This window comes from Ochotona princeps, chromosome 2, assembly GCF_030435755.1.
Source record: "Ochotona princeps isolate mOchPri1 chromosome 2, mOchPri1.hap1, whole genome shotgun sequence".
Lineage (NCBI taxonomy): Eukaryota > Metazoa > Chordata > Mammalia > Lagomorpha > Ochotonidae > Ochotona > Ochotona princeps.
In genome coordinates, this window is record NC_080833.1 from 124,939,555 (window position 1) to 124,967,553 (window position 27,999).

Sequence of the window (27,999 nt, forward strand, 5' to 3'; positions counted from 1 at the left end):
GGTTGAGCCCCTAGCCCCTGCGTGGCCGACCCCAGGTGTGGCCAGCTGGGAGGCACTCAGGAACTGAGCCTGAGGAAGAAGGAGGCGGAGAGATGAACTTTTAACAGTTTAAGTTAGGAGGGCCACCTTACAGAATGGGACGTTGAGGCCCAGAGAGGACCAGCAACCAGTTGGAGGTCACACAGGAGCCAACGATGTGCTTAGGAACACCTCCAGACTCGGGCCCTTCCCTGCTACCTGAGGTGGACCCCACGCTCCTGCTGGAAGAGGAATGCAAGCACCCAGTGCACACCAACTGGCCGTCCACCTTAGCCTCCCACAAGTGAGTCACATGCCCAGCCAGCGGCTGCGACCAGCGACCCTGAAGACGCCATCACGGCAGTGCTGACAACAGCCTCTGGCCCGGTGACTTTGTCAATCACCCCTGGGTTGTTGGATTTTACGGTCACCATGCCCTTCACATCCATGTGGGAAGGGCTTTATCCTGTTCCTTCCCATTTCATAGACAGGCACACTGGGCCTCAGGACACCCCGATGCGGGGCAGAACCACTCCATGTGTAACAGCTGGAGCAGGGCCTCCCAAACCATGGCTGTGCGCAGTCACCCCTGGTTCCTTCCTTTCCCACATTGTCCCATCCACCAACAGCAAGTTCCCAATGTCTCCCAGTCTGAGTGTTGTGTTGGATCCAGCCACCGGCTCTTCCACCTGCACACATACAGCTTCCATTCTTGATGCCCTCAGTGCTGCTGCCTTGCGGAAGCCAGGATCCGATTCTCAGCATGGGAGTCACCTTACAGCCCTTCATGCCTCTCAACACGCGTAAAAGAACCCCCACACTTCCGATCACCCATGCTGGTCCCCTACCATTCCACCTTCTCAAGCCCATCGCTCAGACATGGGGTCCTTCTTCACTCTGCCAGCTGGCTCCCACCCCAGGGCCTTTGCACTTGGGCTATGTCCAGTGTCTGCCAATGGCTGCTGTCCCCGTCAGTTCAAGTTGGCCGAGCCTTTGTCCTCCACATGGCCGATGCTGGTCTCCAGCCTTCTTGGCAGGTAATGGCATCTCTCCAGGTTCTGTTGTGTTTGAGTTCATGTTGTCTCCCCCCTAAATGTGACAGCTTTGAGAACGGGGTTGTCACCTGTCATGCTCAGTGCTATAACCGTCGTTCCCAGGAATGAGGCCATCATGTGGCAAATGAGTAGTGAGTGAGTGAGGAATGCCATCATGTGACCAGGATCATGGGGGAACTCCAGGGTAACACATTTCCTCCTCTGCCTGACTGGGACCTCCCCCTCCCCCAACCGGGAGCTAAGGGCCCCGAGGACCCCAGACCTGGAATACAGCCCCTCCTACTTTTCCACTTAGTGTTCAGAGCACAGATTCCTCATGATGGTGCCAGGTGAACCACCAGACCTGGGGCAAAGGGGTGCACAAGAGGCTGGCATCGGGCCACATCCTGCACTGCAGCACCAGATGGAGTTATGGCTGCTCCACTTCTGACCCATCTCCCTGGGAGAGCAGCAGAGGATGGTCTGGGTGCTTGGGTCCCTGCCACCCATGTGTGAGACCAGGACAGACTTTCAGGTTCCCAGCTTCAACCTGATCCAGCTCTGGCTGCTTTGAGATAGTCTATCAGCAGATGGAAAATTTAGCTTTCTCTCTGTCTTTCCCTCTCATCTCTGTCACTCTGCCTTTCAAACAAATAAATGCTTTAAGAAAAGTCGAGCAAAATAAAATCTCTCTTTCAGGCAGTTTAAAATATAGGGCAGAAAAAGATGGAAGCAGCAGGTGCCAGCACAGGCAGGGTGACACTTTCTGGGTATGGCAGGTGTCCTGCCTGTGTTAGGACCTCAAAGCCCCATTGGTCAGCAGGTGGCGGTGCAGTCAGGGATGAACTGTCCCAGCTCCCCATTTCACAGGTAGAAAAAGTGGAGTGTGCAGGGACACAGCTGCTACGGGTCTGTCTGACTCCAAAATCAAAGTCTGAGAGGCAGAGGGAAGTTATCTGCTACCGGTACAATCTGGACTGTGGCCGTGGCCTGACAGGGCCCCTTGTGGGTCTGGGTGCTCCCATGAAGGGGTGGGGCTTCCCTCCACCTTGACCTTGAGGACACAGTGTCATTTAAAAAAAAAAGATTTATTCATTTTATTACAGCCAGATATACACAGAGGAGGAGAGACAGAGAGGAAGATCTTCCGTCCGATGATTCACTCCCCAAGTGAGCCGCAATGGGCCGATGCGTGCCGATCCGAAGCCGGGAACCTGGAACCTCTTCCGGGTCTCCCACGTGAGTGCAGTGTCCCAACGCATTGGGCCGTCCTCAACTGCTTTCCCAGGCCACAAGCAGGGAGCTGGATGGGAAGTGAGCTGCAGGGATTAGAACTTGCGCCCATATGGGATCCCGGGGCTTTCAAGGTGAGGACTTTAGCCGCTAGGCCACGCTGCCGGGACCGAGGACACAGGGTCTTAATAGATGGGGCTCCTGGATCCATGGGGACCCAGATTTTAAATGCTCTGTGGGACCCTGGTGGGAGGGAACAAGGGCACCTGTTTATTTTAAGGGAAGCAGAGATCCTGACCTTAACAAGAAAGCTCCCACAATTACAACTGTAAGACCAGTCCTCTCACCTCCCCTACACATGCTCCAAATAAAATACCTGCAGCCTGCCAGTTTGGAACCCCTTGGGCATCTTTTTTTTTTTTAAGATTTGTTTATTTTTATTACAAAGTTAGATATACAGAGAGGAGGATCTTCCATCTAATAATTCACCCCCCAAGTGACCACAACAGCCAGTGCTGTGCCGATCCAAAGCCGGGGACCTCTTCCAGGTGTCCCATACGGGTGCAGGGTCCCAAAGCTTTGGGCTGTCCTTGACTGCCTTCCCAGGCCACAAGCAGGGAGCTGGATGGGAAGCAGGGCCGCTGGGATTAGAACCGGTGACCATATGGGATCCCGGCGCGTTTAAAGCGAGGACTTTTAGCCACTAGGCCACTACACCGGAGTGGACATCTGCTACCCCATTGGTCACATGATGGCATTCCTCACTCACTCACTACTCATTTGCCCCATTGGACATCTGCTAAACAGGATGCGGTTGGGGAGGATGGGTCGGTGCTGGGCAGTGTGCACTGTTAGCTGAGATCGGTCAAGGTCAGGGTCACGGTGCAGGGATCTGAACCAGGGCTGTTGTGTGATTCTGTGCAAGTCCTTCAGCCTCTCCAAGTCTCTGGGACAAGCGGACGAGCTTTGTCAACAGCCCTGGCTTTCCAGGCTCTGGGCAGCAGGAGGGCTCTGGGGTAGAGAGAGCCCCCACCCATGTGCTTGTCTCAGATCCTGGGAATCCTGGGAACGGCGAGGGCCTAATCTGCTGTTGACATTGCGCAGGCTCAGGCTCTGGAGGCCACAGCCAGGGCTTGGGTTTCCTCTGGCTCTTGTGATGCTCAGGCCACACAGCAGGCGGGCGCTGGGTTGTAGCACTTGCTTCTTGTCACTCCTGGGTGGATTAAGGACCCCAGGGGCCAGGGGATGGGGTGGTGAGAAGAGGGGAGATGAGGGCAGGACCTAGGGCCAGCTGCCGGGTGGGCCTCTTCTTCCCTGGCTACTCAGGCTGGGGAGCAGGGTTCACCCGGGCAGCAGGCAGCTGCTCACTGAGGCCACATGGCAGGCGGTGGGGAGGGGGTGCAGGGAAGTAGACAGAGACAGTGCCACCCCCAGTGAACAGAAGGAGCCTGAGCTCGGGGGAGGGGGCAGCGAGGGGCCTGGCCCAAGGTCATGTGCTCATTGGGGTTGGAGACATTTGAGTCCAGGCAGCTAGCTCTCAGGCTCACCCTTCATGCACCTGCTACCATATGACCCAACGTGCAAGGATGTTGGGGACCCCAAAAATGTGGTTTCTCTGGTCATGTGGGCATGTGGTGGGGGCACTCAGTGTGGCCTGGGAGGGGTTTCCAGGGAGGCTGGGTGTGGTGTCCTGCTGAGCTTGGGTGAGGCGCAGGGGGTGCCATGGTCTCAATGGTGCTGGGAGCAGCGCCCCCAGCGTGACTCCTGACAAGCTGGACCTCAGACCCTGGTTATCCTGATGGCCCAAACAGGTTCTCAAGGCTGTCTCACTTTTGCAGGGGCTGTCTCCCAGGCTGCGGTGCCAGGTACTCCGAGCTGCCCGGCGGCCGAGAGGGGACCCTGGAGAAGCCTTGGCAGCTGACCTCTTTTTAAGGTGCACCTGGAGCAAGGCCTGGGGCCAGCTGGGACCCCTACCCACGTCTTCTCCCTGCTGTTTCTCCTTCCATCTACTTCCTTCCTCTCTCTTCAAGCCTGCTGTATGCTTGGAGCTGAGTGGGCGAGAGTCCTCCAAGACAGGCCCTGAGATACTTGCGATTGATTGCCTGGGAGGGCCAAGGTGAGGGCTTCAGTCGTTCAGAGCCAACACTGCCACCAAGGTCAGGGCCAGGAGAAGAAGGGACACATACCGAGACTCAGTTTCCCCAATGGCACACCAGTGACCCAGATATCATGTAGAAAGCATCTAACGCAAGAGCCAGCATTGTGGCATGCTAGGCAAAGCCACTTCCAGCCACGTGGGCATCCCACATGGGGGCAGGTTCATGTCCTGGCTGCTCCACTTCCCATCCAGCTCTTTTCTCGTGGCCTGAGAAAAACAACAGAAGATAATCCACTTGCTTGGACCCCTGCAACCCCTGTGGGAGACCAGGACGAGGCTTCAGCCTGGCCAGGAACTAGAGGTTGAAGTTTTCTGGGGGAATGTACCAGCAATGGATGCTTTCTCTCCTCTCTGAAACTCTAATATATAAATCTTAAAAGAAGAAAAAAATCACCTAATACAGCCTAACATACTAGCTTGATTCATTCATTCATTCTTTCTCTCGTTCATTGATTCATTCATTCTCTGACAGAGGGTCAGAATCCAAAGTCAAAGCAGCTGACGTTAATTACTTAATTACTCAGGGCCAGGTGCCACACCAAGAGCCCCGTAGTCACTGCTGCCTTGGCTGTACTCCACAACTCAAGAGGGAGGCCCCGTCATCCCACCCACTTCACAGGTGAGACCTGAAGGTTGGACAGGACGTCCATGGCCAGAATCCAGATCAGCCCAAGTACTGGACTTAACCCTCCTGGCTCTCTGGCCTTCAGTCCTGCAGGCTGTGGGTGGGAATGGACCCTTGAGTTAGTCTCTCCTGGGCCAGCTGGACGGCAAGCTCTGTGAGACCAGAACCCGTGTCTGTCTCCATGTCCACCTCTACAGCTCCTTCACTGGGCACACGTCAGGTCGTTAGGGGAGGGATGTCCTTAGGGACAGGTGGCTGAGTGGCTGTTGGACCAGGTCTCCTGAGACATCAGGAGGGGACATGCCCACGGCATCCTGTGCCTTGTGGCTTGGTTTTGGTGACCCATGTGGCTTGTCCACTGCACAGCCTCTCCCACAGCCCCTCCAGGCTTTTTGGAGATAGCCCACAGAGGGTTCCAGAAGGCCCTGAATAGAATATCAGTGGCTGAGCCCTTGAAAATCTGATCTCCCCCAGCCCATCTCCCCAAGGTCTCCCCCAGCCCATCAATCAGCAGCGAGACACGATCGTATTTTATAGCCAGGCTGGGCTGGGGGTGGCATGAAACCCAAACCCCACACTGTCTGGGGTCCTGCGGGCAGAGGGGATCAAGGCAGACCCCAGAGGGACCTAACCCTTTGTGATCCTGTCCCCACCAGAGCCTGTCCCCCCCCCAGCCCTGCTCCAACAGGTCTCTCAGCAATGACGATGGGTGAGGATCCACAGGGAAGTGAGTGGCTCCCCTGAGGGTCCTGCTTGTCCTTGGGAACCTTCAAGGAGGCCAGAGGATCAGAGACTGATTCTTGTCCAACCTGTGCCAGATCAGCTTCTTTGTGGCTGTGTGACCTCAGGCAGGTGGCTTTCCCTCTCTGGATCACGCCTCATTCAAATCTGGAAATCTTGTGTCTCTGACCATGGTTGTCCTACTATGTTGTTTGAGTCTTGGCTGGGGGTGCCAGTGACTGGTAAATGCATATGAAGAGATGCCAGTGTTTTTCAGGCAGTGCTGACTCCATTCCGGAACCTGGAGCCCGGATGGGAACCTCCACTGCTCAAGGTCACAGCCCAGGGTAGACGCTTGGCACAGCAGGGAAGCTGCTGCTCTGAAAGCCTGCATCCCCTGCTGGGGTGCCTGGTTCAAGTCCTGGTTCCTCCACTTCTCATCCAGCTTCCTGCTGATTAGTTTCTGAGAGGTGCAGGGATATCTAGGCTTCTGCCACTCACATGGGCGACCAAGATGGCGTTCCCTACTCCTGGCTTTGGCACAACCCAGGCTTTAAAGATGTCTGGGAAGTGAATCAGCAGGTGCAATATCTCTTTCACTTAAACAAATTGATAAATAAAAAATCAAAGTGAGGATGGCATAGGAAATGGCGAGGAATTAACCAGGAGAGTGAGTTTCCCGCTGCTACCCTGGGGCTGCCCAGCTCCCACTCGCCTCTGGCTCTGCCACTAGAGATGGCTTTGTGGGCCACCCTGGCCTAGGTAAGCCACCTGTTGATCCATGCCCTGCCAACAGAGCCTGGGCAACTCCCAGCGGCCTTGGACTCCCAGTTCTGTACCAGGCAGGGGCATCCTGGGGGAGGGGCAACGTGGTCCTCAGACAACCCAGACTGCAGGTAGAAGTTGGGGTGTGGGGGCAGGACATGTTAACTGCCTCCAGAGGGGTCACACCCTACTTTGGAGTGAGCCAGCCTTCAGGTACAACTTGTCCTTAGAGCCCAAACTAATTGTCCCTGGAATGGGAAGGAAAACAATAGTTGGCCAGATGGTCTGGCAGCTTTGACATTAAATGGGAACTCCGTGGCAAGGCCTAAGTTTTCATTGTTGTGGGAGTGGGAGAACGGGGTAGGGTCAAAGCACCCGTTCCTGGGGGACACCTGTGCAGGCCCAAGGTTGTGAGGCTGGGGACAACCTCGAGGGAGGGGTAAAGAGGAGGAGCAGTGTGCTGGGGGAATGCTTTCTTGGAGCTGTGCCCCTACCCTCGTCCCAGAGTGGCAGAGGTCACTTTGGGGTTGAGGATGGCAACCCCAGGAGCAGCTTCCTCAGATGGCTAGGACCGCTAGGGACATGCCAACAGCTAGAGGTGTCAGGTTGATGGATGACTGTTAGCATATTGATTGTCTAAAGGCCAGACTTGAGGGGCAGAAGGTGGTGGTGCAGGCAGCCCTTGGGGAGCCTCAGGCTGCCGTGGAAGGGGCTCTGTGCCGCTTCTCCTCCTGTCTGTGCGCTGGGCTGGGCCTCACTCAGACTCCAAAACCCGCCAGGAGGAGAGGCCAAGCTTCCCACTGGGTGATAGCCCTGGGCCTCAGTTTTCCCATCTGTAAGGAGAAGGCTTTAGTTCAAACCCCCTCCCGGTGACAGAAAGCGCCAGCTCAGGTGCCCCTAGAAACCTCCCCGAGTAGCCATCCCTTGTCCCTGCCAGTCTGCCCATGGCTTTCTGCGCACCACTCTCCCCCAACACACACACACACACACACACACACACACACACACACACTCCTCCTCTCCTCAGGGACTTTGCCTGCAGGGAGGTCCCACGCTGACCCAACAGCTGAGCTGCCCACCTAGTCGGCGTCTTTCCTCCTCCATTCTCCCCAACCCCCTGCTGTGGGTGAAGCCTGCCCCTGCTCTCCACTGCCCAGGCTTGAGAAGACACAGCCAGAGGGACCTGCGCCAAAGGTTTGCTGCCCATTGCTCCAGCTGGACCATTGAGGCTCAGAGAGCCACAGCAAGCCAGTGACCTCGCAGGCCCTGCTCAGGGACCTGGGGTCAAGGGCTCCTGCTAACTTCCTTCCTTACACACACACACACACACACACACACACGCACACGCGTGCACATACAGAGCAATGGCTCTCCCGCAAGTTGGGGTGGAATGCCTCCATGGTCCCTTCGGGCAGGGATATGAAGCCTGGGGTATGAGCCGAGTCCCGGTGCTGGCCAGGGAGGACCCATCCATCTCCACCAGCTGGCGGCTGATGTGGGAAAAGCACGCTGGCAGGACCAGCACCTGTTGCTCTCGCTCTCCCTAAGCTCACACTGAAGGCTTGCGGAGGCAGGGTGTGTGTGTGTGTGTGTGTGTGTGTGTGTGTGTTGTCAGAGAGAGAGAGAGAGACCGAGACCTGGGGGTAGGGCAGCCTTGGTCACAGTTCTGCGTTGAGGACTCTGACACTGCCCAGGGTGGCGAGGCTGCCCTGAGCACTTTCCTGCTACAAGGCTACATGGTATCCCCGCTTCCTGAACAGGCGACGGGCCCTGAAGTTGGGGAGCAAGGAGAGAGGGGCCATCCTGGCTCTGCAGGGTGCTAGATCCCTAAAAGCAAGGCAGAGTCAGTGGGCAGTCCTTGTGCGGAGAGCAGTACAGGCGGTGAGGGGAAGGGCAAGTGGGACTGAGGGAACAGCATGTGTGCAAGCTGAAACCCCGAGGGGATGGGATGCAAGGTGAGGGCTGGCTGGCTGCAGGACAGGGACATGGGCAGCAAACAGCCTGTGTGCTCTGGGACAGGGTGGGGGCTTGGGAGGGTGGTAGATGGCTGGGTAGGGACCCCTGAGCGCAGCCACTGGTGCAGTGGGTGCAGAGAGGGCCTGAAGAGTTGGAACCTCACAGGCTCATGGTCAGCCCTGGCAGGCCTAGCAGCATCCTTTGTGAAGGCCCCATTACAGGCCTCAGTTTCCCCTGCTTTGCAGCAAGGGAGTTGGACAGGCCAGGGGTAGTAACCTCAACGCCTGGCTCTGGCTTGTATCTGTGATGGGAGCCTCTCCAAGCTTCTGCTTCCCACGTTGCGCGATGCCAGTGTGATGCTTGGCTCACCATCTGAAAGGGGCCCAGCCCAGTGGTCAGTGACTGACTTACTGCCCTAACTAGGGGGTGCTCACTGGGAGCTTGGGAAGGCTTGCCAGGTCTCAGTGCCCTCCCTGGGGCGAGGGGCACTCAGGTTTCAGGGTCCCCAGGGACCTGCTGAGCTGGGAGGAGTTTTCCCAGGCTGGGGCCGCGGCAGCTGGAAGCCATCCGGCCCAGGCCCAGGCCAGGAGGAGGCAACAAGGGGGGCTGCCCAGGCCTGTGGCTGGGAATGAGCCCTTGGGGTAGGGACAGAATTCTCCCATCCAGCCTGGAAAGATGAAGTCCTCCTGCCAGGCAGCTGCTTGTTGGGAGGCCAAGTACCAGCCAGCCTGGCCCTGGGCTCCCCCTGTACTGGGACGATTTGCAGGGGGAGCCTCAACAGGCCTGGGAAGCTGGCATTAGCCACCCGCTATACCCAGACTCGGCTCAGACCTACCCTGGGTGGACCTTCTGCTGGATGCTGAGGCCTCTCCCAGGTCCCCAGGGAGCTGCATCCCACAAGACAGGAAGGTAGGGGGACCCTGTGGCATGCTGAGGGCCACACCTTAGTCCTTAACAGACTCCAAGTTCATCTCAGGCCAACACTGTCCATCACAAACCAGGTTTTCAGCTGTATCAGAGACTTTGCTGGAGAAGACATAGACTAATTCTTGGCTTCAGTGACCCGTTGGCCGCTGCCTGGCATGGACCTCGGTTCTTTGAGGGCCACTTTTCGAGTGTGGCTGACAGGTTGTGAGTCCTCAGTGGGCATTGTCTGATCTTGTTACGATCTTTGCTACTAGTGTCATGTTAGCGACCACTTTCAAAATGAGAAACTGTTTTTTTTAGAGACAAGTTTTGTTTATTTATTTGAAAGACAGAGTGACAGAGGGAGCGAGAGAGAAAGAGTGAAAGATCCTTCATCTGTTGGCTTACCCCCTAATGGCCAGGGATGGGCCAGTCCAAAGCCAGAAGCAAGAAACTCTGGGTCTTCTGTGTGGATGGTAGAGGCTTAAGTACCTGGGTCAGCATGTGTTGCCTTCCCAGGAATGGGAAGTAGCGGCTTAACCCACTACCCTACACCACCAGTTCTACTCATCTCTTTTCCATGTCAACCCTGGTAGCAACAAGAGCTGCCCGTGCTGCCAGGCCCTCTGTGCTCAGTGTTCCCCCTGTGACATGCAGGTGCTGCCTCAGGGGCCTGCCTGCTTCTCTAGACCATAGGCATAGAGTGACCCCATTTTCCAGGCAAGAAGGGAAAGGCCTGGCATTTGTAGAACTCAGTGAGGGCCTTGCAGCTGCTGAGCGCCAGAGAGTGGGGACTTCAGGTCAAACCCCCAGAGCAGGCAGGCAGTGGAAACAATGCCCAGCATTGGACAAACATGGTGGCTGCCTTGCAAGCCTCGGTGGCCTCCTGTGTCAGGTGGTGGCTGTAACTGTAGGGGCCACACGAAGGGGCGTTGGGAGGAGCCTGTGAGGAAGTGCTAGCAGGGCTCTGAGTCCAAAGTGAACGCCAGGTGAAAGTCGCCATGGGCGTGACCATTACTGCTTTGGTGGTGGTGGGTAGCGGGAGCTGGCAGTGTTGTCATCAAGGATGTGCTGGCCATTGGTGGAGACATGGGTGGCAGTGCTGAGGTTTTCAGTGGTGGTGGGAGAGCTGACCAATGGCATTAATGTTGGTGGGAGTGCTGGCACACATGGCACTCCTGGTGCTGCTGGTAATGCTAGTTTGGGGGTGTGGTGCTGTTCCCTGGATCCAGCACACATCTGTCCACACTTGCTGAGGCCCAGGACCCTCCAGCTGTTGCAGCTATGTCTCCCTAAGGAAGCAGAGCCTTCCCAACCTGCCCACGTGCTTGGATATCTTGTTTACTTTGCCTTTCCTTGTTTTCCTTTTAGAAAATTCCAACCTGGACTAAAAAAGCATATGGCCACAGTCCGGTTGGATCAAGGTGTGTGGCTGGGGGATGGGGTCTGGCCTGGGGAAGGGCAGGAGGGGTGGGTGGGTAAATGAAGCAGTGGAATAGAACATGCAGAAATGCCATCCCTTTGTCAGGATGCCTGCCGTCTGGCACCATGACACATGTAGAGAGAGTGGCATTCAGCGCCCTGGAGGAAGGAAAGATGCGGCCCAGCAAGTCCAAGGAAAGCTTCCTAAAGAGATGACAAAATGCCCGGCGCAGTGGCCTAGCAGCTAAAGTCCTCACCTTGAACGCGCCGGGTGCTGGTTCTAATCCCAGTGACCCCACTTCCCATCCAGCTCCCTGCTTGTGGCCTGGGAAAGCAGTAGAGGATGGCCCAAAGCCTTGGGACCCTGCACCCATGTGGGAGACCTAGAGAAAATTCCTGGCTTCTGGCTTCGGATCGGCGCAGCACCGGCCGTTGCAGTCACTTGGGGAGTGAACCATCAGACGGAAGAGCTTCCTCTCTGTCTCTCCTCTTCTCTGTATATCTGACTTTCCAATAAAAATAAATAAATCTTAAAAAAAAAAGAGGTGACAAATGGGGATGGGTCAGTGTTATGGCATTGCAAAGAAAGTCACTGCCTGTGATGCTGGCATCTCATGTGGGCGCTGGTTTGAGTCTCAGCTGTTCTACTTCTGATTTAGCTCCCTGCCAATGGCCTGAGGAAAGTAGTTGAAGATTGTTTAATTAAGTGTTTGGACCCTGGCACGCATGTGCAAAACCTAGAGAAGTTCCCGGCTCTTCACACAGCCTGGCCCAGTGCTGGCTCTTATGTCCATTTGGGGAGTGAATCAGCAAATGGAAGATCTCTTCTCTCTCTCTCTCTCTCTCTCTCTCTCTCTCTCTCTCTCTCTCTCTTTCTCTCCCTTTTGCTCTACAACTATTTCAAAACAAACGTTTTGAAATAGGAAGACCTGAGCAGTGATTTGGGCCCCAGGGCAGCGTCCCAGGAGGATGGAGGATGGAGGTAGGAAGGGCCCCAGGGCTGAAGGAGCAGCCTTCTTCCAGGACCCGTCTCCACACCCTCCTCCTTCCTGGCGGGGATGTGCTTAGCAGGGGATGTGCTGGGACTCTGCCACAGCCTTCTGTGTGGGCCAGAGACTGCCTGGGCACATCCTAGAATCCTCCCAGAGATCATCCCACCTGGCACTCATTGGGGGCCTGGGGGTCCCACTGAGGCCTCTCGGGGAAGGAGAAAGAGACAGAGAGGTTCCTGCTCCAGGCACAGCCACCGCCCCCCACCCCCCCCCCCCCGTGCTAGTGCCTTCTCTGCCCAGGAAGAACGCTTCCAAAGACAGTCCTTGGCTCTCTCCTGGTTGCCCTGATTGCAATCAAGATCAGCCTCCTTCCTGTCGCTTCCAGGGGGGTGATGTGGCCAGCCCCTGCCAGCCCCTGCCAGCCCCCTGAGCCTTGGGCTGCCACCACAGGCTCCCTCCCTGCCCCTGAGTCGGACACATCAGGCACATTCTTGCACATCTGTATCTAGGAGATCTTGCCTCAGAATTCAAGATCATGGTACCTGCACCCTGCCTGGTCCTCACTGGGCCTGAGAAGGCCTGTCCCCCTGTTGCTGTGTCCCTAGAGGTCCAACATATGGCAGATGCTCCACGATCCATCTCACTCAACTCTTGGGGTCTGAACTGAGGAGCCAAGCCCCCGAGAGGGCTGCGGCCACCCAAGGGCCCACAGAGGGTCTGTGCCTGAGGTCACTCATGTGTCCCTTTGCCCAGAAACTTCTCCCATCTTCTCCAAGTAGATTACTCTCACTCCTGCATCCAGGCCTCACTCCCTGCCCTAATCCTTGCCCTTCCTCTGAACATTACCGGGGACATCTGCGAGTTGGGGTGGGCATGGGAAGCTGGCAGCGGCCCCACTTCTCCCTGAGGTTGGAGGCGGGGAGAGCAGAGAGTTCCCCCTCCCCCAGCTCTGGTCACTTGGCCTGAGTCCCTGTCCTCTTAGCCCCAGCCTGGGAAAGGCCCCCTGGCCCCAGCGTGGCATTCCTGGCCTGGCTTTGCCAAAAGGCCTTAGCTGGGATCAGGAGGGACAAGAGGTGTTGGCACGGGAACTTTGGGGAGGCAGCAGAGGAGGGTGGGCACAGGAGCTGCTTTCTGCACCCCTAATGACCCCTCTCTTCATCTCAGTCACAACAGAGGCTATGGAGAGAAGAGGGTCCAGCTGGAAGGTGGCCCCCAGCCAGGGAGGGGTGAATCATGCATGGCACAGCAGGGACCAGGCCAGACCACTTCTGGGAAACACCCTTGAAAACCGATTCCTCCTGTGCAGAGCCCATGGGCGAGGTCCCTTGGGGTCTTCCTGAACTTATGGACTCTGCCTGTTGGGACTGCTGTTCCCAGGGAGGCTGGGCTCCCCAGGTCCCCCCAGGTTCCAAGGCAGTGCCGCCCCTCTGGACGCGCAGGGCCTCAGCCAGCTAGACAGACGCGGCCACAGCTGTGACCTTGTTTACCTCACTGCTTCTCTGCCCTGGATTCTGGGCGGGAGTTGAAGACGCCCACCCTGCACACTTGAATTCCACTTCGTGCTCTCACGCAGTAGGTGTGCCGCAAATAGGGAAACGTGGCTCACTGCCGGTTTGCAGACAAGGAAACCGAGGCTGCTGCGTTAGCATCTCGTCCAAAGGCTCCTGGCTGGCATGGTGTGGGCACGGAGCATTGAAGGCAGACTCCACTGTCTGCCGTGGCGAGGCGGGGGGCACACAGGGCAGACTGCCCTGAGGGAGGGGCCCCTGGAGCCAGCAACCGGGAGAGACAGTCACGGAGCTTGACAAAGTACAGGCTGGCAGGGCCAGCGGCTCCAGAATAAACAGGCAAAGCACCGAGGAACACTGTCTAGTGTTTTGCTTGGTTTTCCTTCTGATGATTGCAGTCAGGCCTGCTCCGCACAGGAACTTCAGGCAGGGGGACCAGAAGCAAGTAAACAGCCCCCTCCTGACGGCAGAACCCCCCCCCCCCCCCAGCCCTGCCCTTCCCTGCTGCTCACATTCTCTGCACCCCCAGCTTCCTGCTTTACAAGATAGGGAGCGTGCTAACCTCCATGGGCATCCCGGAGAGGGTGGCGCCGTGGGGCAGGCGCCTTCTGTGGAGCCTGTGGTCACAGCCAAAGACTTCATTGCGGTGGGATTTTAGGAAGACTTCTTTTTCTTTTTTGGAAATAAAAAGATGTGCAGCAAGTTGTAAGGGCGAGATAGGCAGGTTCCCTATGCCTCTGTGCAGGCGAAGATTGCCTCTCCACAGCTCCAAGTTCAACAGCAAAGACAGCCCATTGACCTTGGACCCATGTGTGGTGCCTTTGTTCCCCTGTGAGACTTCCACGTGCCATTGCCACAGCCAACTCACGGAACAGGCACAGACCCCAGCTCGTGCCTGCTTTTCTTCCTATCCCTGGGGACCACGGAGCTCTTCTCGATCTTGGTGATTTCTTGGTTATGAAGCACATAACATCTTTTTTTTTTTTTTAAAGAAGTGCCTTTAAATGAAAAATATTGTCTCTGAAGAATTTACTTGAAAGTCAGAGCTACAGAGCGAGGGAGAGAGAGAGAGAGCGAGATCTTCCAACCACTGGCTCACCTCCCAAACGGGTACAACAGTCAGAGATGGATGGATCCAAAGCCAGGAGCCAGGAACTTCTCCTTAGTCTCCCAGGAGACTTTCCCAGGGCATCAGCAGGAACTGGATCAGAAGTAGAGCAGCTAGGATTCCAAGTGGGCCCATATAGGATGCTGGTGCCTCAAGCAGAGGCTTAGCTCGCTATGTCACCACGCCGACCCCTAGTGAAAATACTTTTTTAAAATGTTTATTGATTTAATTGTTTCTTTGAGAGAGTTTGAGGCAGAGAGAGCCAAAGAGAGATCCCATCTGCTGTTTCATCCCCAAATGGTTGTAACAGCCAGGGCTGGACCAGGCCAAAGTCGGAATCCAGGAACTCCTTGTGGGTCTCCCATGTGGGTGGTGAGGACGTGACGACTTGAACCCCGAGTACGCATCAACAGGAATTACAGAGGGAGTTATTCCTCCAGTAACTACTCCTGTAAGACTCCTGGAGCCAGACAGGGAACTCAGACGAGGCACTCTGAATGGCATGGGGGCAGCAGCCTCAGCAGCAGCTTAACTGCTGTGCCAAACGCCCACCCTGGCATGTGACCTCTGTGTGCCCTTTGGCTTGCCCACACTGTGGCTCCTGGGGGCCACCCCATCTGGGCAGTTAGAAAGCTAGCAGCTCTGAGCACTCATGTCTGGGGCTTTGTGTCGCGGTCAGAGTGGGCTTTAAATTTTTTTTGGTGTCAAAAATTTGAGGGAAAAGAGATGAGGCAGCAGAAAAGGAGGCTAAGGAACAGGGCACAGAGTTATTCTTGTTATAAAGATCACTGTTGAGGCCAATGCGGTGGCAAAGCTGGCTAATCCTCTACTTGTGGGGCTGGCATCCCATATGGACACTGATTCAAGTTTCACCTGCTTCACTTCCAGCCTAACTTCCTGCTTGCAGCCTGGGAAAGCAGTGGAGGACAGCCCAAAGTCTTGTGCCCCTTCATCCTCGTGGGAGACCCAGAAGAAGCTCCTGGCACCTGGCTTCAGATCAGCCCAGCTCTGGCCATTGTGGCTATTTGGGGAGTGAGCCAGCAGATGGAAGACCTCTCTTTCTCTCTGTCTATCTGTAATTCTGACTTTCAAGCAAAAGTAAAAATCTCAAAGAAAGAATGATTATTATTTTAACAATAAAGAAAGATCACTCCAGCCAGAGGAGGAGGGAAAAGACACAGAGGAACAGCTGTGACCCCAACAGGCCAGGCCACGGGCCACCACAGGCAGCTGGAATCTTGCGGCCCTCAACCGTGAGAGCCCAACAAGGCAACTGACAGAGTGGAGATGGCAGATCTAGAGTGTAGATGAAGAAGGGAGTTGTGGAACCAGCTTCTGCCCCTGCTCCCCACACAGGGGCCCCTTTCCCAGAAGTGCCTGCCTTCTGTTATCACACACACACACACACACACACACACACACACTGAGTGGTGTTCTGGGACCTTTCCAGAACACTCCAACAGTCACCTACCTGCCCCAGACTGGCCCAAGCGTCTCCAGAGCTTCCCCCGCCTCAGGCCCCTCAGAGGCCACCTTGTTGGCCATCAGCCAGACTTGCCCACTAAAATCAGATGCGATTAAATGCAAGCTGATGGCCAAAAGGCCTCTCTGGTAATTGGGATCTAATCAGAGGTGGCTGCAGCCACAGCTGCGCCATGAGACGAACACAGCCCACTGCGTGGGTCCCCCCATATCCCTCCTGCTACTGCCACAGAAGAAGGGGCCCAAGCTCCAGGCTGAGGGGTCTCCATGGACCCTCATTGGTTCATTTTCCAAGGATTTATTGAGGTGACCTCAACAGATGTTGACAATACAGCGGTGATGGAGAGGGATGGGAACCCCGGCATCCCAGCCCTGCCTTTGTAGGCCTGACAACTTGGGTGCAGGGCCAAGACCATCTCAGTGCCTGGCGGCCCACTTGGTGGCCAAGGCAGCGATGGATGCAGAAACGGGCTGCCTGCCAGGAGGTGGCGCTGTGCTTGAGCTGAGTGATTGAGGAAGGGTGAATGGGACCAAGCCAAGCAAAGCCCTGGGAGGACATTCCTGCCTCCACAGGAGCAGTACTCTAGAGTCAGAAGTCACTGAGTGGTCTGGGGTAGGATCCTTTTCCTCTTGGGTCCGTATCTGGAGGGGGATGAACGCACGTGTGCTTCCGGGCTTTAGCCTTTGTGTAGGTATACACCAGGCAGGCCACGCAGGTGCACAGGATGAGACACCTTTGGGCAGCTCTGCCAGAGGTGTGAGAAACCCAGCCAGAAGCCTGCTGGGCTGAGCTGCAGATCAGCAGCAGGCCCAGGTTTCACACAGCCTGGCCAATTGAATTTGCTCTTAACGCCTTTGCTGCCCAGGGTCCCTGCCACGCTGGCCTGCCCCAGCTCAGCATTACTCACATCCAGTGAAGAACCAACTTCAGTGGCAATTTAGGAAAGGGTGTGATTTAATTTCTCCAACGAGACTGGACAGTCATCCTGCAGGTGGTGACCCTGAGGAGGTAGACCAGATGGCTCCAGGAAGACCCAAGCCTCAGATGGGAATTGGGGGATTAAGATCAGGCAGGTGCAAAACCACAGTGAGACTCCGTGCTCCCTTACTGTCCTCCCCTGGAGAACACCCAAAAGGATGAGGAGCCTCAGACCCCGTTTCAGGCGCTGGCTGTCTGATGCAAGAGGCATAGCTTTTGCCCTTGGAGAATGTCTTGTCTGATTTTAGAATCCAAACCTGAAAACACCAAGGACTTTGTGAATGAAATGAGATGCTCTAGGGAACGCTGTGGATGCACAAAACTTGTGGCAGACACAGGCACGGACACCTGCTAGTCTGGGCTGAAGAGGCTTGTGTGGTCCTGGTAGCTGCTGGCAGTGGAACATGGCAGGTGCAGAGAGCAGGTTCTCGAGCCAGGAGGCATGGCTGGGCACTGAGCTGGAGCACCCACTGCCCTGCAACCCTGAGCAGGGTATTGGATCTCTTACATTTTGGTTTCTTTTGTCCGTGATGTGAGCAGACAGGCTCGGGAAAAAGCTGTCACTAGGCAGATGGGGAAACCGAGGTCTAGAAGTTGGACTATCTCCAGGCAGGCTGTGTGCCTGGTTCCCAGGAGCAGCCTCAGTTCTGGGCTTACCATCAGATGACAGTCATGCCACTAAAGAGGAAAAGAGTTAGTCTGGAGTTTCAGATATTTAATGTCCCCTGGGATGGAGCTGAGACTCTGACCTGGATCTTCTGTGCTCCTATCAGGCAACCGTCTCCCTCCCTACCTCTGCCCACCCCAGATGCAGATGTCAGGAGGGACCCCAGGCCTGTGGGTGGCTCTCCTACAGGCTCTTATATCCCTCAGCAGGGCAGGTGTGTGTGAAGGGTGCGGTGCAGGAGCCTTTGGGTCAGGATGTCCAGGTCTTCCATCCAAGACCTTAAGAACCCTCACACCTAGCCGGGAAAAATGGCAGACATGACATTCTGTGACTTCATCAGTGCCGCCTCTGCCTGGGCAGTACAAGCCAAGGCAGCAGGGGGGAGCCTGTCCCCAGCCTGGGTTAAATCACACCAGTCGGTACCCATCAGCCCAGGCGCATCAGAGGACAGGGCAAGTGGAGGCAACGTGGCTGACAGTGTGCAGGGTGTGCGGTCAGGTAGAGGCTGCGGGCACAACAGTGGGGGGAGCCCCTGGCCCAGGACCGCCCCCCTGAGTGGTGGGGCAGTTCTCCCCCACCTGCTGTCCTGAGCCTGGGGATGTGAGCGGTTCCGAGCAAACCCTGGCGGAGTGGATTCATGTGGTCCCTGCAGACCCCCAAGCAGTCATTGTTTTCTGTGTGTAGAAGGGAACTTCTAGGTGAGGGTATTGTCTGCCTAGTGGGGGTTTTCCGGGCTCGTTGCCCATGGCCTTGCTCTCTGCGTCTCCTCTTTTCTCTCTCTGTAACTCTGCCTTTCAGAAAAGTTGGTACTTTTTTTTTAAAGGGGAGGTGGTGGGGAATAAAAGGCTCTGCTCCTTTGGGGAGGAGGCAAGAATGTCAGCTCAGAGTCCTGTCTCTGCCCCTCAGCCACCCCACCTGTCAGTCTGACCCTCATGAACCAGAAGCCTTTTAGAGAATGCAAGGCTGGTCCTTTCTTATTTATCTGTGTTGTTCACGTCTAGCACGGTGTGAGTCCCAGCGAGGGGAATGGAGGAGATGTGCTGAGCGAGTGAATAATGGGTGAGTGAATAAATGAGTAGGTGGGCTGACGTGGTGGCACCGCGGGCTAATCCTCTGTCTGTGGTGCTGGCATCCCATATGGATACAAGCAGAAACCCGCTAGCAGGAGCCGTGGACTGGAGTCACCAGGGCATACCGAGGGGCCGTCGGGCTGAGTGCTGACGGCAGCAACTAAGGGCTCACTTCAACGCTGATTTTTAACCTTTCTTCAATTTATTTATTTAAAAGACAGAACAACACACACACACACACACACACACAGAGAGAGAGAGAGAGAGAGAGAGAGAGAGAGAGAGAGAGAGAGAGAGAGAGACTCTTTTGTCCAGTGGTTCACTTCCCAAATGTCTACAACAGCCAGGGCGGAGCTATGCTGGAGCAGCACTTTGGGTCCAAGGGTCCAAGCTCTTGGCCCACCTGTGCTTTCTCGGGCATGCAGGCAGAGAGCTGGATCAGCAGCAGAGCAGCCGGGACTCTGGTGTTTAACCTACTGTGCCACAACACCCGTTCCTTTTAAACTTTTGATGGAAGCATCCCATAAATGCAGAGGAGGGCACACTTGCAAGCATACAGTTGAGAAACTTCATCAAGGACGTGTGAGGGAACTCCACACACTTTAGGGAAACGAAAGTTAAAAATGTAAGTTTCTTTGGGCTCAAACATTTTGTGAAATCAATGCACAAATTTTCATCACATGCATTTTCCATAAACTTTCTAAAAATTCCTCATATACATGGATTCCAAGATTATCAATCAGGCCAAAAGTGATAGCCTAGTGGCTAAAGACCTCGCCTTGAATGCACCGGGATCCCATATGGGCGCCGGTTCTAATCCCGGCAGCCCCCACTTCCCATCCAGCTCCCTGCTTGTGGCCTGGGAAAGCAGTGGAGAATGGCCCAAAGCCTTGGGACCCTGCACCCGCGTGGGAGACACAGAGGAGGCTCTAGGCTCCTGACTTCAGATCAGCGCAGCTCTGGCTGTTGCTGTCACTTGGGGAGTGAATCAACGGATGGAAGATCTTCCTCTCTGTCTCTCCTCCTCTCTATTTATCTGCATTTCCAATAAATTTTAAATAATTCTTTAAAAAATTATCTTTCATTTTCATGCCCCTCCTTTTTTTTTTTTTTTTTTTACTTTTTCTTTTTTAAATTTGGAAAGGTAGATTTACAGAGAGAAAGAGAGAGAGAAAGATCTATTGGTTCACTCCCCAAATGGCTGCAATGGCCAGAGCTGAACTGATCTGAAGCCAGAAGCCAGAAGCTAGGAGCTTCTTCCAGGTCTCCTAGGTGTGACCAGGATCCCAAGGCTTTGGGCCGTCCTCTATTACTTTTCCAGGCCACAAGCAGGAAGATGGATGGGAAGTGGAGTAGCCAGGATATGAACCAGCACCCCGTGGGATTCAGGCTCGTGCAAGGAGAGGATTTAGTCACGGGCCTCCATGGTGGACCCTTCATGACTTTTCCTTTTTCTTTCTTTTCTTTTCCTTTTTTTTTTTTTTAATCATTTGAGTGATAGAGAGGATGGAGCAAGGGTAGAGGGAAGGAGAGAGTGAGAGAGAGAGAGAGAGGGAGAGAGAGAGGGAGAGAAGCTTCTGGCCCACCCCACAAATACCTACAGCAGCCACCTCTATGTAGGCAGCAGCAGCGAGCCAACAGCTCAGTCTAGTTGTCCCCTGCAGGTGGCAGAGGTCCCAGTAACTGCTGCCTCCCAGGCGTGCCTTGGGGGAGGGTGTGGCGCTGGAACTGGGAGCAGAGCCGAGCTGCAGATCCAGGTCATCTGCTGTGGATGCGAGCATCCCAGCTGCACATCCAGGTCATCTGCTGTGGATGGGACATCCCAGCTGCACATCCAGGTCATCTGCTGTGGATGGGACATCCCAGCTGCACATCCAGGTCATCTGCTGTGGATGGGAGCATCCCAGCTGCACATCCAGGTCATCTGCTGTGGATGGGAGCATCCCAGCTGGCGGCTTAACCTCTGCACCTGTCCCGCTTCTCCCACAGAAGCCTTGAACGCCTCCTACACCTGTGCTGCCACAGCCAGATCTCGAAAGAGCATCATCTGCTCCAAGAAGTCTCTGGTGTTCTCTGCAGTCCCCACTCCCTCTGTCCCCACAGGTGACTGCTTTCACAGAACAGGAGCCCTTGGGCGGCTGACTGCTTCTGCCTGCCCCTCCACCTGCCCCTCTCTAGCGTGTGGCTGGGCTGCACTCCCTCGGTGCTTCGCATGTCCCCTCCTGGTACTTGAACTCTCGTGCACTGGTTTCCCTAGGCTGGATGGGCATTTGGAGAGGTTTCTACTTGGCACTCCAAGATGGCCAGGCCATGATGGAGTAGTGAGTGGCAGTGCTCAACACGCAGGTTCACTGGGCATGGGGTCGTTGGACTGTGGGCAAGGCGAATAGATTCCCATCACTGTCAATCGGCTTGCTCCCAGTGCTTGGCCTTTGCTCTGGGAGTTTTAGTTTGCATTTCCCTAGCAATGCGAGCGTGGGAGCACCTTTTCCTGTCTGTAGCTGTTTGGATATTTTTAAAAGGCACACACTGAGAGCCTTCATCCCCAAATGGCTGCTGTAACCAGGGCAGAACTAGGGCCAAACTGGGATCCTGGAACTCTATCCGAGTCCCCACACAGGTGGAAGGGGTTCAGGTACCTCGACCATCATCTGCTGTCTTCATAAACACCTTTGCAAGGAGCTGGATCAAAAGCCAAGCAGCCAGGATACCAACAGGCACTGTGATAGGGCACGCCAGCGCCGCAACAGCTTAGTCCACTGCACCACAACGCTGGCCCGTAGATATTTTCTTTGATTCACTGTCTGGTCAAGTTCATTTTTTTCTTCTTTAAAAAAAACGAAGAGAAAGAAGAGATGGAGAGAACTTCTATCTGCTGATTCATTCCCCAAATGGCCTCAGTGGATAAAGCTGGGCCAGTTGGAAGCCAGCAACCAAGAGCTTCTTCCAGGTCTCCCACATGCATTCAGGGGCCCAAACCTTTGCGCATGCTTCACCACTTTCCCAGGTGCATTGCAGGGAGCTGGATTGGAAATGCATCAGTCAGAACTTGAGCAGGTGCCCACATGACAACTGCTTTCCCGGCTATACCACAACACCCACCCCTGTTTGAGTCTACTGACCATTTTTTTGCGGTTTGTCTTGTCAACTTTGCAAATATTTTCTCTCTGCAGGGCACATTGTCACCTTCATTAAAGTGTCACCTGATGAAGAGCAGTTCTAATATTTTGTAAGTGATCATTTTTCTTTTCTTCTTTTTTAATCTGAAAGGCAGATTTACAGAGAGAAGGAGAGACAGAGACAGGATCTGCCATCTACTGGTTCAACTCTCCAAATGGCTGCAATGGCCAGAGCTGAGCTGATTTGAAGCCAGGAGTTTCTTCCAGGCCTCCCACGTGGGTTCAGGGTCCGAAGAATTTGGGTCTTCCTCCGCTGATTTCCCAGGCCATAAGCAGAGAGCTGGATTGAAAGTAGAGCATCTGGAGGGCTTGGCACGGTAGCCTAGCAGCTTAAGCCCTCACCTTGCACATGCCAGGATCCCATATGAGGGCCAGTTCTAATCCCGGCAACCCCTCTTCCCATCCAGCTCCCTGCTTGTGGCCCGGGAAAGCAGTTGAGGATGGTCCAAAGCCTTGGAACCCTGCACCTGCGTGGGAGACTTGGAAGAAACCCCAGGTTTCTGGCTTCGGATCTCTGACCAGGAGTTCTGTCCGTTGCAGCTGCTTGGGGAGTGGATCAACGGACAGAAAATCTTCCTCTCTGTCTCTCCTCCTCTCTGTATGTTTGACTTTAAAAAAAGAAAAGTAGAGCAGCCAGGACACAAACCAGAGCTCATATGGGATGCTGGTCCCACAGGAAGAGGATTAGCCCGATACGACACAGGGCCAGTGCCTAGTTGTCACATTTTGAAGAGCAGATATTCATTTGTTGATCTGAAAGGCAGCGAAAGAGGGAGCGAGTGAGATCTTCCTTCAGCTAGTTCACAGCCCAAATAGCACAATACATAGGGCCAAGCCAGCTGGAAGCCAGGGGCCTCTTCCGGATTGCCCACATGAATGCAGAGGCCCAGGCACTGGGGCTGTTCTCCGTTGCTTTCCAGGGTGCAGCAGCAGAGTTGGAGGTGGAACAGCCAGTACTAAGCCGTCACCTGTTTGATGGCAGTGCAGGCAGTGGCTTTAGCTTCCAGGCAATGTCATGCCCAGATCTTTACTTTTTAAAGAAGATTTATTTATTTATTTGGAAGGTAGAGCAAGAGAAGGTCAGAGGAGAAAGAGAGAGAGAATTAACAGAGAAATTGATCTTCCATTCTCCATTTCACTCCGCCAAAAGGCTCCAACAACCAGATCTGGATCAGGTTGAAGCCAGCAGCCAGAAATTCCATGTGGATGTCCCATGTGGGTACAGGAGCCCAAGCTCTTGCATCACTACCATTGGCTTCCCAGGTGCATCCGCAGGGAGCTGGACGGGAAGCTGAGCAGCTGCGACTTGAACTAGTGCTGATAGTGGGTGCTAGCGTTATAGGTGGCGGTTTCACCTGATGTATTATCACAGCAGCCCTGGCAGCTCTTACTGTTAATAGAATCTAATTTAGAATGGTCTTCCTGCTGGGAGAGCACTTCTGGGGCAGCCGAGGAGAGCCCTGCCTGCTCTAGGTACACAGATGCCTCACGTGCAGGTACTCTGTGTTATCCCTCCTGCTTGCGTATCCGTGCACCTGCCTGAGATGATTTCTGTGGATGGGGGTCACAGGGTTAGCATCCACTTTCTCTGGGTGGCTTTCCAACTGCACTACTGACCTGTCTCAGAAAGTCCGGGGTCTGCCTTCCTTTATTCAACAGAGCATTGCCTTTGTCTGTCTGTCTCACACCTTCTCCCTCTGATGCCCTGGACACACGGCTTACTGTTTTCTCAGGTGGGCTTAGTCACTGCCCCTCTCACTATGGCCAAGGAGCTCTGGGTGAGCAAGCACCTGCTCGCTGGAGTGTACCCCTCTGGACAGAACATGCCCACCCACTTCCTCACTCACTCACTCACCACCCCACCCCTACAGACCCCAGGGACCACTTTCCTTGTAGGGTTTGGAGCCATCTGGCACCATCTATCCCCATCCACCCAGATCTTCCTTGTTCCTTACCAAGGCTACTTGCAAACCCAGGAGAGATTCCAGAGCTCATGTGACAGTCATAGTTATCCAGGCCTCTCCCGTCATCCCATCACCACATACAGCATCTTCGTGCCCTGGCAGCCCTGCCTTCCTTCTGAGATGCCCACTGCTCTAATTTCCACTGCCTGTCAATTAGCTCTGCCTATTCTCTGCCCTGATGGGAAAAGGGTCTCATGCTCCCACTGTGTGCTCGACACACATCTCTCGCTCACTGCCCATCTCCTAAGAAGAGCTCTGCCACAGGGGGAGCTCTGGGCTGGCTTCATTTGTTGCTGAATTCCCAGCAAGGAAGGTTCTGGTGCTTCCCTCGCACTGGTCCATCTGCTCAGAGGGAGGCTGGAGGTGGTGCACCCTCAGAGTCGGACACACTCTGGCCCCGCCTCTTGCCTGCTCCTTACACGTGCCCAGGTTGTCTCAGCCTCCTCATCTGTCAGGAAGGGCTGAAGGGGTCCGGTCTCGTAAAGTTGTAAGGGTCAAAGGGAATAGTGGAAACTGCAGGTAGAGCTGGTCCGTACTTGTGCCAACAGGCATAGGTAATTCATTGAACAACTGTTGGTTTATTCACCCGGAGAGGTTGTTGAGGTCATTCACTGACTCCTGTGCTCCTGTGGGGACACGTGTGCACATTGGAGTGGGTCCCATCTTTAGAGCGGCTGGTGCTGTGGTGAGTATGCTATTCAGGGTATAGTCTAAGCCGCTAGAAGCAATAGACGATGATGGCTGAAATGACTGAGAAGGTTTTGTTTTATCTGAGCAGCACACTCAAGGGCCCATGAAGGGTGACTGTGCCATACTGACCTTGGCATCCTGATCTTGTGCTGGATCCCATATGGCAGCTGTCGCTCCTGTCACCTCATCTACAAGCCAGGAGCAGAAACAGGCAGGAAGAAATGTCTGGGTTTTTTTTTTGTTTTTTTTTGTTTTTTTTGCAAGGTATGTGCAGTGGCAAATTTTCTACATCCTATATTGAACAGAATATGGTCTTCAGGCTGTGTGTAACTACCAGGGCATCTAAGGATCCAAACACCCAGGCAGTTTCTTAGAATTGGAAATTGGCAGTTTGGGATACAGACCCTATCTTACCCAGGGGACCCACTGCAAGGCAGCTTGACCCATCTCAAAGTTTGGACCACTTGTGGTGGACTTCGTGGCGATGTGGGTTAAGCCACAGCCTAAGATTCTGGCATCCCATAGGAACGACCAGCTTTGTAGCCCAATTGTTCCACTTTCATTCTGGCTCTCTGCTAATGTGCCTGGGAAAGCAGCCACAGATGGCTGGAGTGTTGGGGAGATCTGGATGGAGTTGTGTGCTCCTGCCTTTGTCCTGGCCCGGCCCTGGCCATTGCAGCCATTCTGGGAGAGCGAAGGGATGCCAGAGCACTGTCTCACCCTCTCTCCTGATGACTGCCTTCAAATATGTAAGTAAATAAATCATTTTTTTAAACAGGAAGTTCAGACTACTAGAATTAGCAAATCACAAGACGGGACACTGAGTTATTCTGAATTGGAGCTAACAAGACTTGGATTGTTCTTTGTGCACTCCTCATTGTCTATTTGAAATGCTACAGTTTATCCGTTCTTTCTACTTAAAGTTGTTCCTTGGGTGGGACCCAACCCAGACCTCCCTGTTGACCCAATGTGTCCCAGCTCTGGCTCCCTGGCCATGTAGATCAGACCCCCTAACCCACCCTTAGCTCAGAATGGGTCCTTAACATTGGGGGGAGGTGGAAGATACCTTCCCACCTCAAAGCGCATGCAACCTTCTCTGCGCCCGGTGAATGGACACAGGCCTGCCCCAGGAGCCTTCTGGGTTCTAAGCTGGGAGCTCCCATGAGGCCAAGGCTCATGCTGGCATCTCTCTGGCTCCAGTCCCACCCCAACTCTGCTCCTCTTTCCTTGCCTGTGACCTTGGCCAAATCCCTGTGCCCCTGCAGGTCTGTAGTTTCCTCTTTGCATAGCACAGGTGGAACCCAAGGCGGCAGCGTGGCACCTCGGTGCAGATCACTCTAGACACGAGGCCCATGATGCACCTGGCTCCAATGCACCTTGCAAGGGAACAGCTGGGCTGGTGCTTCTCATGGAGTGGTTGGCATTTTCCCTGTGTCTGGAAGGAAACAAAAGGGACTGTCATGTGGGGGGAGAGAGACTCAGCACAGGGCAGGGTGGGCGCAGAGGGAGAGCAAAGGTCATGTCCCTGGCACCTGGAGTGGATGCCCGGGATGGGTACCTGGGAGGGCCGCCCAGTCCAGCCCCTGCTGAGTACCAGCACCCTAGGCATTTCCGGAACCGGTGCCTCCCAGCCCACCGCAGCCACGGCCACAACCACAGCCATGGCCACGCTGTGGAATTTCCAATTTTCAGCTAATGTGCAGGTCGTGACAGAAGTTCAGAAGCCCTGGTCAGACATAATGGCAGAAAAATTGTAAATGTCGCCCTGGTGAATGGCAATGTGAGCTGGCGGGAGGGGCCTGCTCAGCAGCGGCGCTGGTCCCGGGAATGCATTTTTCTCTCTGAGTGTGTCACATTCGATTTCCAGAGGTGCTCAGGTTCCAGGTACATGTCATCCTTTTATTTCTTTTCCTCACAGCTCATGAATACATAACGAAGCCCTATGCTGGCGCATCTGGCCTGGGCCCGGCAGCCTAATCTGTCCCTGCTCCAATATCTAGGAGGCCCAGCTGGGGCCTGCCTTAAAGGAGCCGTGCTCTTTCCTGCCCTGGGTTACTCTGGGGCAATCCTGGTATCCAGATTGTGAAGTGAGACATGGAGGCATGGCAGGAATGGGTCCCCACATCCCACCCTGGAACCCGCCGAGGTCCTGTGCTGTCTGCACGAGTCTCAGGACATGACGTTGGTGACAGAGGCTGTGGCTGCCTTCCAGGAGCTCAGCCCGCACCTGAAGGACCACTCCGACCTGGCGCAGCTTGCCTTCTGCCTCCGACACTGCCGCGGCCTGCACGTGCTTTCCCTGCAGGTGGACAAGGGGGTCTTCCTGGAGGAGGCAGCCACGAAGGAATCCAAAGATGAGACCAGGTCCCAGCGTGAGGGTGACGTGCTGCTTCACTGGACAGAGCTCTGTTCCGTGTTGAGCTCGAATCGGGATCTGAGCTCCCTGTACGTCAGCCAGAGCATCCTCAGCGCCTCCTCTGTGAGGATCCTGTGCGAGCAAGCCTCGGCTGCCTCGTGCCAGCTGGAGAAGCTGGTCCTCAGGAACACCTCCCCGGCGGACGCCTACGGGGCCCTCTGCCTCGCTGTCAGCGGCCACCAGACCCTCACGCACCTGATCCTGCAGGGCGGCGACGGGCCGGACATGATCCCCGCACTGTGCAAGGTGCTGAAGCACCCCAGCTGCTGGCTGCAGTACCTGCGGTTGGTGTCCTGCTCAGTCCCCGCTCAGCAGTGGGGTGAGCTGGCCCTGGCCCTGGCCACCAACCTGTCCCTGACATGCCTGAACCTCATGAACAACAAGCTCCTGGACGAGGATGCCAAGTTGTTCTGCAAGGCCTTGAGACACCCACAGTGCCCCCTGCGGAAGCTGGCGCTGGAGAACTGCCACCTGACGAATACACCCTGCAAGGAGCTGCGCTCCGCCCTGGTCATCAACCAGTGCCTCACACACCTGTGCCTGGCAGAGAACAAACTTGGGGACAGCGGGGTGATAATCCTGTGTCAGGCGCTGTCATACCCCGAATGCAACCTGCAAATGCTGGTGCTGTGGTGCTGCAGCCTGACCAGCAAGGGCTGCGTGCAAGTCTCCGCACTGCTGCACCTCAAGTCGAGCCTCACACACCTGGACCTCGGGCTGAACCAGCTGGGCATTGCCGGCATGCGGGCGCTGTGCCAGGCGCTCAAGCAGCCACAGTGTAACCTCAAGTGCCTGTGGCTGTGGGGCTGCGCTATCCCCCCGTTCAGCTGTGCCAACCTCGCCTCCGCCCTCGTCCTCAACCGCAGCCTGACCACTCTGGACCTGGGCCAGAATGCCTTGGGGTTCAGCGGCCTCAAGATCCTGTGCGATGCCATGCGGGTGCCCAGCTTCCCCTGCAGAGCCTCAGGCTGAAGCTTGACGAGACTGACATGCACGTCCAGAAACTGCTGTGGGAGACTCGCAAGGGAAACCCGCGGCTGACCATCGAGAATAACAGCCGCGACCCCAGGCGCCCACGGCCCTGGGCCTGCGACTTCATGCCCTGAG

General features: G+C 55.3%; 1 protein-coding gene across 1 annotated transcript; it reads left to right on the forward strand.

Moving 5' to 3' along the window:
• The first annotated feature begins 194 nt into the window (after nucleotides 1-194).
• LOC101522927 (NACHT, LRR and PYD domains-containing protein 2-like) lies at nucleotides 195-27,998 on the forward strand. The gene is given in 3 exon segments (XM_058656442.1): nucleotides 195-322; nucleotides 26,586-27,838; nucleotides 27,841-27,998. Coding segments are annotated over 3 exon segments (1,539 nt in total).
• Nucleotide 27,999: the final 1 nt, after the last annotated feature.